This window comes from Protopterus annectens, chromosome 3.part1 (genome assembly GCF_019279795.1).
Source record: "Protopterus annectens isolate FY-2018-M chromosome 3.part1, PAN1.0, whole genome shotgun sequence".
NCBI classification, from domain to species: domain Eukaryota; kingdom Metazoa; phylum Chordata; order Ceratodontiformes; family Protopteridae; genus Protopterus; species Protopterus annectens.
Window position 1 is genome coordinate 1,567,262,114 of NC_056732.1, and position 14,607 is coordinate 1,567,276,720.

At 42.5% G+C, this 14,607-nt stretch overlaps 1 protein-coding gene across 1 annotated transcript in view; it reads left to right on the forward strand.

Annotated features, from left to right (window-relative positions):
• Positions 1-14,607, forward strand: part of LOC122797807 (msx2-interacting protein-like) — a 409,322-nt gene that overhangs the window by 164,353 nt on the left and 230,362 nt on the right. Inside the window, exon 2 of the mRNA XM_044066328.1 lies at positions 4,720-4,833. Within this exon, the coding sequence (XP_043922263.1) occupies positions 4,720-4,833 (114 nt within the window). The remainder of the gene's footprint in view (positions 1-4,719; positions 4,834-14,607) is intronic.

Below are 14,607 nucleotides of genomic sequence, written 5' to 3' on the forward strand. Positions count from 1 at the left end.
CTAATATTAACCAATACATTCAGTTACCAGTTTTCTTTCCAAATAAAGGAGAATACATACTACATCATCTGGACGTGCACAGGCAATTTGTGTTTTATTTACACAGAATGAAACAAGAAAATCAGATCAGCTGATTTAATATAAAGAATAAAAATCTTATATAATAACTGAAGTACAGATGCATAGAATTAAATTGAAAGTAATGTACTCGTGACATTATATCTTTTTCATCAGATTGACTGCATTATCCAGTTTCTAGAATTACATTGGCTAAATGGTTAACTGATTGCATTACTTGGATCTGTTCTCATAAGGTATTTCCTTACCAAGACCTCCTAAAGCCCACTCAGCTAGATCCATGGCCACTTCATCTGCCTTTTGGTCGAGCTTCTTTTGATGATGTTTGCACTGCAGCCACGTGGTTCAGTGCTCATACCTTTGATGTATTTGCTCGGAGGAGCAGTTTCTGTGGGAATAAAGTTGTGAGATCTGTGGGACATTCCAGACAGACCAAAGCACAACTGTCAGAAATGTTATCTGTGATCCGTACTACATAGTTTCTTCATGACTTGAGACCCTGGGACCATTACAGGTGATTAAAGATAATAGCATAGTGGTGTGGTACAAGGGGAGAGGTAACCAGGTTCTTGGCACCTGTGCAGGCTGGCTATGATGGCATGAGAATTAGCTCTGCTGCTGTGTTGTATAGTCCTCCATCCATTTTAATTACCATTAGAGCAAAATGTAGAGGCAGACAAGCTGAGCAAGGACCAGGACAGACCTCACATATGGAAAATGAATGAGGGAGGCTTCCAGGAATGGATCCAGTTGTGGGGAATGCCTACTAATAGATCTGTTCACTTCTTTTAAAACAGATAACTTAGTAAATTCTGTACCAAGATTCCTTGCTGGCAGGTCTGAAAGACGTATTTTAATTCCTGTGATTGAGAATGTTTCTGTATGAATTTCCACTATTTCCCCTGATAATCCAAGATCAAACAGATTTTTCAGAAGGTGACTCCCTTCTGTCCCAGGTTACATTGGTCCTCCCTTCTTAGGAACTGATTAGGGGCACTTACCACATGCTTCTTCATAGATTGGATGTACACACAAGGCAGAGTTTGATGCACCCCAGTTTCAAACTGCTTCATGTGACAGCTTGGATGGTTCAGTTCTAATACCCTTAAGGCACCTCTTTCATAAGGATGTGTAGCAAGTTTGGGTTGGGATGTTGGCATATTGGCTAAGGTGTTTACTTTACAGTCACAAGATGCAGAGTTTGATTCTCACATGGAGTAATTGGATAATCGTAAAATGGCCCACAAGGACAGTTAGCGTAGTACTAATCTATGAAACTATAAGTACTAAAGAAGGCAAGAAATCCTGCCACTGTGAAGTCTTACGTTAACCATTGGAGAAGATTTTCTAGTTTTTCCCTCACCTATGATCAGGGCCCTATCTGGGATGATTATCTGTGGTTTTCAAACATTTGTATGAGTTATTAGCCTACGGCCTGTTTACTTCTTTGGCAAAGGGTGTTTATCAACCATTTTAGCTTGTCTGCCCTTGGATCCTCCTCTTTTCAGATTTTGCTCAAGCTTTTCTACAGACTTTTTTCTTTTGTTATGTAAGGTCACCTGTTGTTCAAGTGTCAGTTAACTAGGATCTTTACTTCTTTTGGGGAAAGTTAATTCAGTTTACATTTGAACCAGCTATTCTGGATGTTTGTTGGTTCTTTTTGTAAACTAACTGCTCTGACATCTGCAAGAGAGCATATGGGTTGCACCTGTTCATGGTGAGTAAACCCTTTTCATCTCTATGCATACATGGCTATCTGTAGAAAAGATCCCTTATAATACACCCTTACTACTTTAGTGTGTATGTTGGATCTAACTATCTGTTTCTCTCATTTCTTTCAGAATTTGAATGACTGAAAGAACAGATTGTGTACTCTACGTATTGCTTTTGCAACTTGTGTATTATCTTGTCAGTGCTAAATCCTTTAGTAAAGCTGTACAGCTGTGGAATCCCTGGTATGGGCTTGGAAAAGGACAAGCTTTGTCAATTCAGACAATTCCATTTCCAGGCCAGAATAAGGCACATTGTGATGGTCTTGTTTTCTTTTGTGGTATATTGGGAAGGGAAGGATTCTATAAGCATTCTAGAGGTAATTGCAGGGTTCTATGTACATACTTTTACAAAGCATTATATACTGTATTCCTTTTCCAAGTCCTGGACTGGCTTTGCTAGGATCATTTTCCAGGGACTCTTAGACCCTTATCTTTCGTTCTCTCAGATTGAATAAGCTTTGGTAATCAACCCAAATAGCTAAAGGCTACTGCAGTGAGAATGATGAACATAGCACAGTTGTCTAAGTTGCACTTACCCTAACACTAGTTCAAATGCTTCACTGCTGCAGTAGCCTTCTCCCACTTTCCATTCCCCTTTTATTGTATATAGTTAGGATATAAAAGTTGTATGCTAATTTTTTTTCATGGGTTTCAAAATGAGTAAGCTTTCTCTCTGAGCACTCTAATTGCAGATTTCCATCCAAGGGGCTAGGCATTTAGTAGTCAGAGTGTAGGTGTGGGAGGAAGACTGCTTTTTGAAGAGTGGCTGGTTGTATCCCAGTCAAGGATACAACTCAAATAGCTCAAGGGTACTGCAGCAGTGAGAATTTGAACATCTGCTGTAATGGTAAGTGCAACTTACACAACTGTCTTCTCTGATTTGTTTACATCATTTCTACTTCTCAAAAGCCCAGTGCAAGGAAAATGTACGAGGTCACGTGGACTAGTTTTGTTTGTGATAAGTCTAAAGGCTTGGAGTCCCTTTCTGACATTTTTTACTGTAGTTTGAGATTTTCTTCTGTTAAAATCCACTTGGCCACCATTTCCAATTTTCATTGAGCCCAAGACTGGTTGCCTCAGTTTTGTTTTTTCCATGCCTTCCTGAAAGGCATTTTCCTCTTGAGGCCTCTTTTCTACAAGACATTTTTCTCCTTGGGTCCCCTACTTGGAGTTGAAAAAACTTGTCCAAGCTACTTTTGAGCTGGCTGCTTAAGTTCAGCTTTAAACGTATTCAAGCTGTTTAGTTGTCAAATGTTTTTTTCTTCAGTGTTCTGACAGTGGACAGTGTCGTTTATCTGTACTTGGCAAGCATTTTGGATAGGATCATAGTTGTGTATCCACTCTCTGCTTTCTTTCCTTTAATCCTACATCTTTGGGTAAAATAAGATTCTAAGACCATGCTTTCTAGGCAGCTTTTCCCCTTGCATACTTTTCTGTTTTACCTGCCATGCAAAGTAGATTCCTGGTCCGTCTAAGACTGAGTCTAGTATGGCTGTTTCGCCTTGCCAGCTGCCTTCTGGAATGCCTTAATAGATACTTGTACAGCTGCTATTTGGTCTTCACTGGCCACCTTTTCCAGGCATTGCAGATGGTTCTAACATCTCTTTCTAGAGCCTTCATTAGAGCCATTGTGTTATTTACGGAGTATCGTTTAGAACAGTTTGGATGTTGCTCCTGTCTGATATGAAAAATTAGATTTTTAGAATGTTGCAGCCCTCTGGTAATCTGTCCCACCAATCTCAACACCTTGGTATCCTGGTCTTTTCTGTTTTGTATGTTTTTATGCTCTGCTTTGCCTTTGTTTACAGCTGCATTAGAGCTAAAGGTGAATGCCAGTCTGGTGTGTCATATTGATAGTTTGGTGGAGTGTAGCAGCCCAGGAAAATTGAGTACCAAGCAGTCCTAATGCCTGCACTTTAGTCCTAGAGATTACTGAGGATGGCCCTGTTCCAAATCTGTCCTTTAAGGAAAGTACATGACTTTCATGTGCTTGTGTATTAGAATCATTAGGCTTCACCTAACCAGTTATTTCTATTGACACCACTGCTGTTTGAGACAACTGTCATACAGTAGTATGGAGGCTTGGGCTCCTTTCCAACTCCACTCTTCTCTTCACAGAACAGTTTTTCAGCTTGCTTTTCAGGCTGTATGGGCAAGTTAGTGACTACCTTAGTCACCCAGAAATATCTGAAGATGATGCAGCAGCCTTACCATATTTTTACTCTGTACCCTACTGATATCCAGTTTGGGGAGAGCCTAACCCTTTGTAGGGGATGTCTGAATGTTCTAGAGGTCAGGCCAGATGTTTGTAAATCAACCTTTCATAAATTCCACAGGTATTGTGAATGACGGAACAATGGCTGAATTATGTGTGATTATGGAGTATTCTGCCACCTCCTAAAGCATGTTGGTTGACTGACTGCACTAAATGATTGATGGATGGTAAGTAGAGTAACAGAAAGTCTTATGTCCTGAGTAGCAGGAAATTCATGGAAAACAGACAAGTTTAATTACTGAAGATTCAATGATTGGCATTTTTCACATATAAAAATGTTGTTGTGATGTAATTTAAAATTTGAAGTTTACTGTTGAGTTTTGAGGGCTTGCTACTCAGGATGCTTTTTTCCCCTGTATGCCCTCAGGACTTAGGTTTCTTAATGTGTTTCATGTTATCTTGATTTATAATGAAGTGAGAATGGTTTTCCTCCACAGTCTGTGTTCTGTTTTGTCAGGAAAGCTTTGTGAAATGGATAATCCTTCCTGCCCTTTTCGTGCCCCCACCAAACACTTTGGATGATGTGTGATGTCTAAAGAAGAGCGATAACTAAGATTTTAACTCTGACTACCTTTTCCCCCCTTTTTTTGCCAGGTCATACTTGACCAGATAGAAGGAAGGGCATTGATTCTGTTTGTTGAAGTTGCTGCTGCAGTTCGTGCTTTCAAAGATACGAAGATCAGGAATGTTTTTGGAAAGAGAGTCATGGTAAGTGTGAATGCTAGTTATTCTTGGTCATATTCCAGTGATAACAGTGTAATTCTGCTAATTACCACAAAAGGGAAGCGGTCATCCTAGCTTCTCTAAAATGTTCATATTTTGCTATGAGGTGGGAGGTTGTCATAATGGTGGTTGTTTACCTTGCAGATGCTAGGTTTGATTCTCACATGGGTTAATTGGCTAAGCTTAAAATGGCCCATGAGAGCAGTTACCCTAGTACTAACCTATGAACCTGTTACATACAGGATATAGGGTCTTCTATGATAGGAAGTTCATGACAGTGAGGAGAGATTAAATGTAGGCTACCGGAGAAGGTAAAAGCAATCCATTCCAGTATTATAAAAAAATGAAACGAGCTGCCAGCGCCACACAATGATGCTGGAAGATGGGAAGAGGAGAGCCTTTGGTCTGAAAGTGCCCAACACACTACTGGGGAAGAACAGTGAACAAGAATGAGTAGTGCTAGAGGCTTTGACAAAGACTGATTAAAGCCACAAGGAATTCCATCTACTCTGGTGCTATACACTGTTAGAACTTGGACTGTAAGAGCTATAAACCAAAGTAAATCCAAATGGGGTTAGAAATGAGATGACAAAAATAACATTTTGGGAATTAGTGAAGTAAAATGGAATCAAATAATTAGACCTTCTGTGAAAAATAATCTTGCAGAAGGAATGGAGTAGTCATAGTTTTGTTGAGAATTTGACGCTTAAAACGTAAGCATTTGCAAATAATGCGCACAGAATTCATCAGTGTGATTAATAGAAACATATGCGGATAACAAGTAATGTTGTGTCTTTCGGCTTTTTCTGGTTAGAGGTCGCCACAGCAGAACTTCGGTCTGCTGATTCAAAAATGATAAGTTCAGGAATTGATCTGCCAGGATCACTATATCTTGTTGCATAAAAGGAGAAATCTCAAGTTTGTTGTAAAAAGGACTGCATCTCATAAGCCCCAAATCTGGGATGGAACTAAAATAAGAAAGACATCCTTCCTGAATTTCCATGATCTTTTGGAGTGGCTAACAGCCCCATACCAGACAACCAAGTTGTCTTGTCAGGGTATAGGGTCTCCACAGCTCCTTTAGGTAAGCAGGACCATATGTGTAGCATGGAAAGTTAACATCAGGATTTTAATGGTGCAGTGAACAAGAAGCAGCCGGAGCAGATCCTCAGAAGCAGTGTAATGTGACAAGGTCTTGAAACCAGCCTAACTGCTACGTTTTGTACCAGCTGCAGGTATGACAAGTCGTCATTCAAAAGTCCTAGATACACAGCTTTACAGTAACCAGAGTGGCACAGCACCATTGCACATACTATTGTCAGTAGGTCTAAGCTAGGTAAACAGTGCTTTTTTGGGGCTGTGTTCCTTCTATCCACTGGCACATGGGCTCAAAGCATAAGCTGGCCATCAGAAGTCGCACACTAGACAAATTCTAACTGGTTGTTGAAACTCACTAAAGGCACCAGCAGTGTTAAATTAGATGGGTAGACGGTAGCATGCATTTAGCTTTATTTTGTCATTTAAAACTTTATTCAAGAATGGATTCCTGGCAGTCTTCTGATGGGGTAAAGACCATTTCAGTGCCTTTTTGGGGAAGAACAGCTGAATGTTGTATAAGACTGAAAGAATAGCCCTCTTTACAATGATTTTCCTGATTAGCAACATATGTACAGTAACTGATAAAGTAGCCAAGATCTACTTTTGGGTTATACCTCACTCCAGTGGACAAGCATCTGGAGAGTTTAAACCAAGCACCAGCTGTTATGTATGGCTGGATAAACCAGTCCAAAACTGTACCTGTTATCCCACAGTGTATTTAGATGGTCAATCAACATGTCATGATCCTTCATACTGAATGCTGCAAGAGAGAGAGAGATTGTGTAAGAACAAGATCAGATATTTCCTTTTGATCTCTCAACATATGATCATTAACCACTCGTATGAATACTGTCTTTATCCAAAACCAAACTGACAAGGGTCTGTCAGATCATGAAACACCAAAAAGGAATATAACTGTGAAATCACCTTTTCAGTAACTTTTCCCCTAAGAGAGTATACAGATAGGTCACAAATTCTCCAGCATACTCAAACCAAAGGATTGTTTCTTCAGAATCAGAGTGACCAGTGCCCCCTTTAAAGGGAGCTGGAAACTTCCCATATCTCATAGAGGAATGAACATTGTGAAGAATTAATGGCCCCCTGGGTACAGTGCATATCATGTTAGATAAGTAGCTGAAATTACGTCCATAAGTCCGTCATAATTGACATAAGACATAATCATATTCACCCCAACACCAGTGAGAGTTGCCCAATTCTGACAACAGGTCGCGCCATCTGTTCTTGGCAACCTTTTCAGCAAACAATTGTCAACTCCCCACATTCTCATTCTCCAAGTGCTTTGTGTTTCTAATACCATGTTTGGAATGGTCTCCATTCCTAAGGCAGGGTACAATGTAGAGTTCAAGAAATTAGTATTGTTTCAGTCTTTATTAGTCGAGTGCTCTTCCCAGGAGACTTCCAAGATGGCTGCACATTGAGTAACAACTTGACTGTGGTTCTTTGTGTGAAAACAGAAAGTAACAGAGAAGGCCAGTAGATGTTTGTTTATGGGTAAATTTCAGTAACTGGCTAGTAAGTATACTACCTGGATGCCAGGAAAAAAGAAATGGAGCACCTGTTTAAAAAAAAAAAAAAAAAAAATTAGCTATAGAAAGTGAAGAAAATAGTATTGACTGGGGAAAGTTCTGCTGCTGTTCAACAGAAAGCAACGCAACCTCCAGACATGACTTCCAGTAACCTACAGGAAGATACAAGACAACTGCACCCAGAGCTGGCTAAAATAAATGAAACACTGATGGTGTATATCAACACAAACTACAAAAGGATGGAAAAAATGGAAGAAGCTTTAAACAGATATTCAGTTGAGGTGATAAAGCTGTGAAACAGAGGATGAAATGAAGAAAAGGCTGGCTGAAGGTCACTCCAAAGCAAGTACAAATATGACTCCGTCAGTGTCCATGCTGGTGTGAATGACCTGAGACATAGAGGAGCTCTCTGATCATGTAGCCCAGGCCGGTATGACCCTGAACTTGAGTAGCATCTTACCCTCACCAAGAATGATGCTACAGTATAAAGACAAAATGATCAATTTTAACAATTGGCTAAAGTATTGGTGTCATTCAAAGGGGATCCAGTGTCTGTCAGCCTGGGCTGACATGCTCGACAAGCCCCGTTGCTTCGCTAGGGACGGCTTGCACCTGTCACCCCTAGGCATTCGAATACTGGCTAAGGCTCTTGCCACCCCCATAGTGCCTTTTTTAGGCAAGGCTCAAAAGACAAACCCACCTCCATAGACAACACAAAGAAAAAGAAACTAAGGGTAATGCTGCTCAACGCCGGAAGTCTAAACCTCAAGATGCACGCACTCGAGGCTCTCCTCAGTATGGAGAATATTGATATCTGTGCAGTAACAGAAACCTGGTTCAAGGCTTCCGAGAGCACCCCAGCACTACCAGGTTATACCTCATACCATGCTTTTCGGCCCCAAAACTCGGACCGAACCACAAAAGGAGGGGGAGTATCCATATTCATCCGATACCCACACCTCCAGGTTAGTGGCACTGCATGAAGCATCGGAGACCATCCATGTGCAACTAACAGTGGGCAAAACTGCATTTCAGTTGGTAGCCTGCTACAGGCCACCCTACCAAACACAGGAACCCCACTCGGCTTTCCTGAGAACACTGGAGAATATGAAGGTCTCTCCAAACACCATTATATTGAGTGACTTCAACTACCCAAACATAGACTGGGCGCACTACTCAAGCCCCAACACCCTCGCCCAACGGTTCTTAGAATTTATAAACTCAAATGCTATTGAACAACTGGTCACCACTCCCACAAGAGGGGAAAACATATTGGACCTGATCATCACCAACATGGGGACTCTGTTACATACCAGAGGTATACCCCTCATTGGTAAGATCTGACCATAAATTAATCTCACTGGGCATCCATATCCCATCCCCACCCCCAGCCAAGGAAACCACGGTGAAGAACTTCTCAAAAGCAAACTTCATACTTCTCAAAACCGAGGTGGAATCCTTCAAAGCCCCTGGGCCAGTGGAAAATATGGCCCAAACTGCAGAATCCTTTACAAACGCTTTCTATGGACACCTACAGGAATGCATGGATCGTGCTATCCCAAATAAAACCAAGACTCATTCCTGCAAAGGCAGGAGACCTGTCTGGTAAACCCCAGCCATAAATAAGCTATACAACAGGAGGAGGAAGCTACTACATGATATAGCAAAATCCCAAAAAGGGAAGGCATCTGTGATCAGTAGTAGCAATAAACTACGATCCCTCATAAAATCATCTAAGGCCAGCTTCTAAAGAAAAATTGCACAATATGCTAAAGATAATCACAGGGCCTTTAGTTATGTCAGGAACCTGGGTGGCAACTCCCAGATATGCTCTGAGTTGGTTCAAAATGACAGAAAATACACTGAACCCACAGACATTGCCAACATCCTGGCAGACTGGTTCAGTGCAAACTTCTCCCCCCCCCAAAGAGCAAATGTCTGTCCCAACAGAGTGTAGCCTCCCTGACATCACAGATGCACAGGTGAGAGCTGCCCTCTCCAAAGCAAAAAACACAGCATCAATGGGACCGGATGGTGTCCCCGGGCTGCGTCTTACACTAACTCCAAGAAGAACTGATCCCTCACATAGTCACTGTTCAGTTTCAGCCTTACTACAGGATATGTACCCAAGGAATGACGTACAGCAACAGTGGTCCCACTCCACAAAGGTGGTGCCACAACGGTCCTCGGAACCTATCTCCCTATAAGCCTGACTAGCCTGGTCTGCAAAGCTATGGGAGCGTATCATCATGAAACTCCTAACCAAAGACATTGGGAACCTCCAAACACTGGATCCTACCCAATTCGGCTTTAAGGGTAGATCTTGCCTCTTGAACCTGGTCGACTTTGAAACAGTCACCAAGGCCATAGATGAAGGGAAGGTAGTCCACACAACCTACCTGGACCTCGCAAAAGCCTTCGACACAGTACCCCACTCTGGCATCATAAATAAGCTCACCAGCTTAAATATCAACCCCCTATGTCACAAGATGGGTTGCAAACTGGCTCAGGGATAGAACCCACATGGGCAGAATTGCAGGTGCCATGTCAGACTCTAAACCAGTTGCAAGTGGCGTCCCACAAGGCTCAGTTCTGGGACCTCTCTTGTTCGGTGTATATTTCTCTGAGGTACAGGCAAACATGGGAGGACTGTGGCTGACCAAGTTCTCGGATGACTGCAAACTGGGTGCCATAATCGACTCACAAGCATCCTCAAAAAGGGTCTCACAGAGATGGATAACTGGTGCCAGAACCATGGCCTAAAGATAAATGCAAAAAAGTGCATAGTCATCCCCTTTGGGGAAAACAAAGTGCCCACAAATTACCACATAGGTGGTAATCCATTAAGTACGGAAGAAGTAATTAGGGATTTGGGGACCCAAGTAGATGGCAATCTCTCCTTTGACAATCACATTGCTAGAGTGGTTAGAAAGACCTTCTATATAGCCCACCTTATCACGAAAGGGTTCACATCTTGATCGAGAGGTCATTGTGCCCTTCAACTCATCAGGCCCATAATTGAATACAGTGCCCCATTTGGGATGTACCTTACCCGACACCTGCAGCAACTGGAAAGACCCCAAAAGTACCTCACCAAGAGGATCAAGGGACTTGAACAGATGCCCTACACAGTTAGGCTAAAAACTCCAGCTCTGCTCATTTGCTTACCGCCTACTCAGAGGCGATCTGTGCCTGACGTATAAAGCCATGTCCAACTCAGAATTGATGGACATGCTCCACCTCAGGAAATCCAAATCCCTTAGAGCTACACGCTCCAGGGACTTAAACCTCAGTACAGAAATAAATAGGACATGCTGGAGGGACAGATTCATATCCCAGAGGCTCCCCTCACTGTGGAACAAAATCCCAGTCCATGTTAGGCAGAGTCCCTCAGTGACTTTCTTCAAGAGAAATCTTGACAAGTGGATGGAAGATCGTAGGTTTACCCCTGGGATCTCTTCTGTGTCCCTACTAGACAGAGGCACAGTAAACTAACCTCAAAGGGGCTATCTTCTGTGACCCTACTCTACAGAGGTACAGTCAATTAATCTAAAAGGGTGGCGAAAGCCAAACACACTCTGGCTAGGCTTAGGGCAGATAGCCTAGTATCAACCTGTGAACCTATGAATAGGGGACTGCTCAGAAAGAGATTTCAAAAATAATGGAATTAGAGGACAGAGCACATAGAGGTAACCTGAGATTTTCAGCAACACCAGAGAAGCTGGAAGGAACAGACTGCACTCATTTTATGAAAACACAAATAAGCAACAGGACTGGTTATGAGAAGGCAACCTAGACCATTAATAGTAAATATGCAGTCCTACCCAGCAGATGGAGTTGATTCTGACAAAACTGTGGCAGAAGGACAAAAGATAGTGTGTTTGTAGAGAATGATTACTCATTGTAAACAAGGCAGAAGAGGGGTAATTTCATTCCACTATTTAGGGAGTGTCTAGATGTAGGTGTGAGATTCAAATTGCTGTACCCAGCTGTCTTCAAGGTATTCTTCCCTGGAAGGACAGTCATTTTTTGATTATATACATGCTAAGGAAGAAGTACAAAAGTTTGTCCAACAAAAAGCTGAACTGTAAAATGGGAGGAGATTCTGCTTCTTGTTCTTCTGGTAATGGACTATATCTGTGAAACCTTGTCCACTGTTTCTACAGAAAATGTTAGAGAAGGAAGGGAGCTCAAGAGATGACTAGAAGAATAGAGTACATTGGAAATGAAGCAGACACAGGATTTGGGAGATGGAGATCAACAATAATAAAACCAGTAACCTAATGTGGGATTACAGTGCAATAATTATATTTGTGAAATAGGGCAGGACAAAACAATCTGGAAATATTGAACTTTTTCAGAATTTGTTGGGCTTGGACTCTAAAGTATATGCCCTACTTCATGTCATTAATGTTTAGAAAAATGCTTTAGGGAGGGGAAGAGCGGGTAGAAATTTAACTGAGTAAAGAAAGCACTTTTTTTCTTAATAGTAATATTTTTGTGGTGCATGGTTTTCTTTGCATGCTATAAAGTTTTCTCAGTTATTTTTGTGTAATGGGGATTGTAAATAGGTGCTGCTGTTCTCTTCTCCCTTTCTCTCTCTCGTTCAATTTTAAGAAATGTAGGCACTGCAGTGTAAAAAAAGAGCCTGGTTAAAAGCATGACCAAATGCTTTTATATTCCACCTAAAACTGCTATAATGGGGATTAAGAAATTTTTGGGAGAAATCAGTTTTCAGCAAGGAATATTACTTGTAGGTGGGGACTGGAATTTGCTTTGCAGCAGTGAAGATGTGGGCCCGGAAGGAGAAGTGTAACAAAGGAGGGTAGATTTTTGAATACATTTATGAAAATATTTGGCATGGAAGATGCGAGTTCAGTAACAGGGAGATGTTCTTCATCTCACATTGCTGCAGTCCTTACACTTGGGTAGTCCGCTGTCCTCGGTCGGCCCGAATATCAAAGTATAAGGCTGACGTCGGTCAAGGCGCATTAGACTGACATCAGGACGTCCGAGTACAAATGCGCATGACCGACGTCATATCCTCAGTCTTTTTTGCCGCATGGTCCGATGCAGAAGCAGCGTTGCACGTGCCGGTTGGCGTTCTGAAATTTTTCGAATTCGGAGTTTCAGACCGAGTCATAGTTGGCTAAGTACCCCGTTGGGGAATATTTTAGTTTTTTCTTGCCTCAGTGGTTTACCGGATGTCAGAAAAAGTGAATAACTGTATTTCTTGTGGGAAACAGATACCGCATAGAGATTATCATACTTTGTGTATTCCTTGTTTAGGGCCTGAGCACGACGTTGTGGGGTGTCGCTTTTGTGCTAGATTCAATAAGCGCACTATTAAGAGAAGGTTAGATTGTGCCAGGTTAGTCTTGGAAGCGGTGCAATTATAATATGCCGTCGGATGCTCGACGCCCGCTTCTTCAAGAAGCGCAAGGACAAAGCAGCTAAGCCTAGGCAAGAAGAACCGTGCATCGGACGCCGGTTCTTTAGAGGTGTCGGTGGAGCCGGGGTTCCACCGGAGGTTTCTCTGGAGTCCCAGGGGGAGACTTTGTTATTGCAGGATGTGGCCTCTCAGGAGGCAGGTCAGGCTGAAGGGGCCTCTCAGGTTACTGTACTCCCTTCCCTTCCTAGGGTGGTTAGGCCCTCTCCTTCTGTTGCCAAGGCTTCTCCCAGGGGCAGGCCAGGTTTAGCTTCAGTTGGTGTCACCCCTAGTTCTTCAGGTTCTGTGCCCAAGAAGCATATGCTTAAAATGGCAGAAGATTTGATTACTTTGATTAGAGGTTCTTTGCCCCCTCCTGATAAGAGACCTAGGGTGGAACCTGAGTTAGGGAGTTTTGAGCAGGCTTCGGATGTTTGAGTCTTCGGCTGAAGACTTGCAGGAGTACTCTTCTTATTCTGATTCTGATGTGGATGATTCTACTCCTTCTGCTTCTCCTCCTGAAGATTTTTCTTTTTCAGAGACTCTTCATTCCATGAGGGAGCATTTTAAGTGGGAAGGTCAGGACTTCTCTGATTCCAGGAAAAGGCTTAGGGAATTTTTGTTTTTACCCCAGCATAGGCCTTTGGCTATACCCCCTGTTCTGGACGTTGTGGAAGATGTGTTTGCGGAGGCTTCTCTTAATCCTGATTCTTTGCCTCCTGCTCCTGTTAAGCCGGATAGGTATTATAGGGTGCCTGAAGCGCATAAGTATCTTTTTAAGAGTCCTAGGGCGGACCCAGAAACTGTTAGTCAGGGGCCTAAGGGTGTTAAGGCTTCTGTTGTTAAAAATCCGGTTCCTCCAGATAAAGAGGCCAGGGCTTTGGATAGATGGGGAAAGAAAGTCTATACTACTTCCACCCTAGCTATGAGGGCTTTGAATTGCCAGTTTCACATGTTGAAATACCGAAACTATCTACTATCTCAATTGAAATCTAAGGTAGATGCTCTGGCGGAAGGTATTGCGTGTAAAGAGTTACAAGATTTAGTACATGTTTCTGAACAGGTGGGTAAGCATTCTTTGCAATGTGGTTTTGATGCTGTACAGGCCTCATCTAGGGTGGCTGCTACTGGGTCAGTTCTTCGCAGGCACGCCTGGCTGAGGGATCAGAATTTGTCTGACCATGTTAAGACAAGGATTTTAGATGCTCCTTTACAATCTGATGTGTTGTTTGGTTCACCTGTTGAGGCAGTCTTAAAGAAAATGGAAGACAAGGCTACGTCTATGCAGACTGTTAAAGATTTTTTGCAGGTTCAGCCTCCGAAGTTTAGTAGAAATTGGCCTGCCAAGGGGTGGACGTATTCTTCTTATGATTCCCAGTCTAGAGGTAGATCTAGACGTGGTAGGGGCAGAGCTCAGGGCTCTTTCAGGCCTAGAACAGGGAGTTCACCTGCACAGTCTTCGGGTGAGGGCAGGGGTCAGTCCTTTCGTAAACAGACCCAATGGACCTACCTTTTCAGCTGCCAGAGCCTTCTCGTCTGGCAGCACCTTTGGGAGGAAGATTGGCACTTTTCAAGGAAAATTGGAGTTTAATTACCCAGGACAGATGGGTATTGGATATCATTCACCGAGGTTACAGGTTTTATTTCCATACCTTGCCTCCTTTCAAAGGCATGCCAGACGTTCCT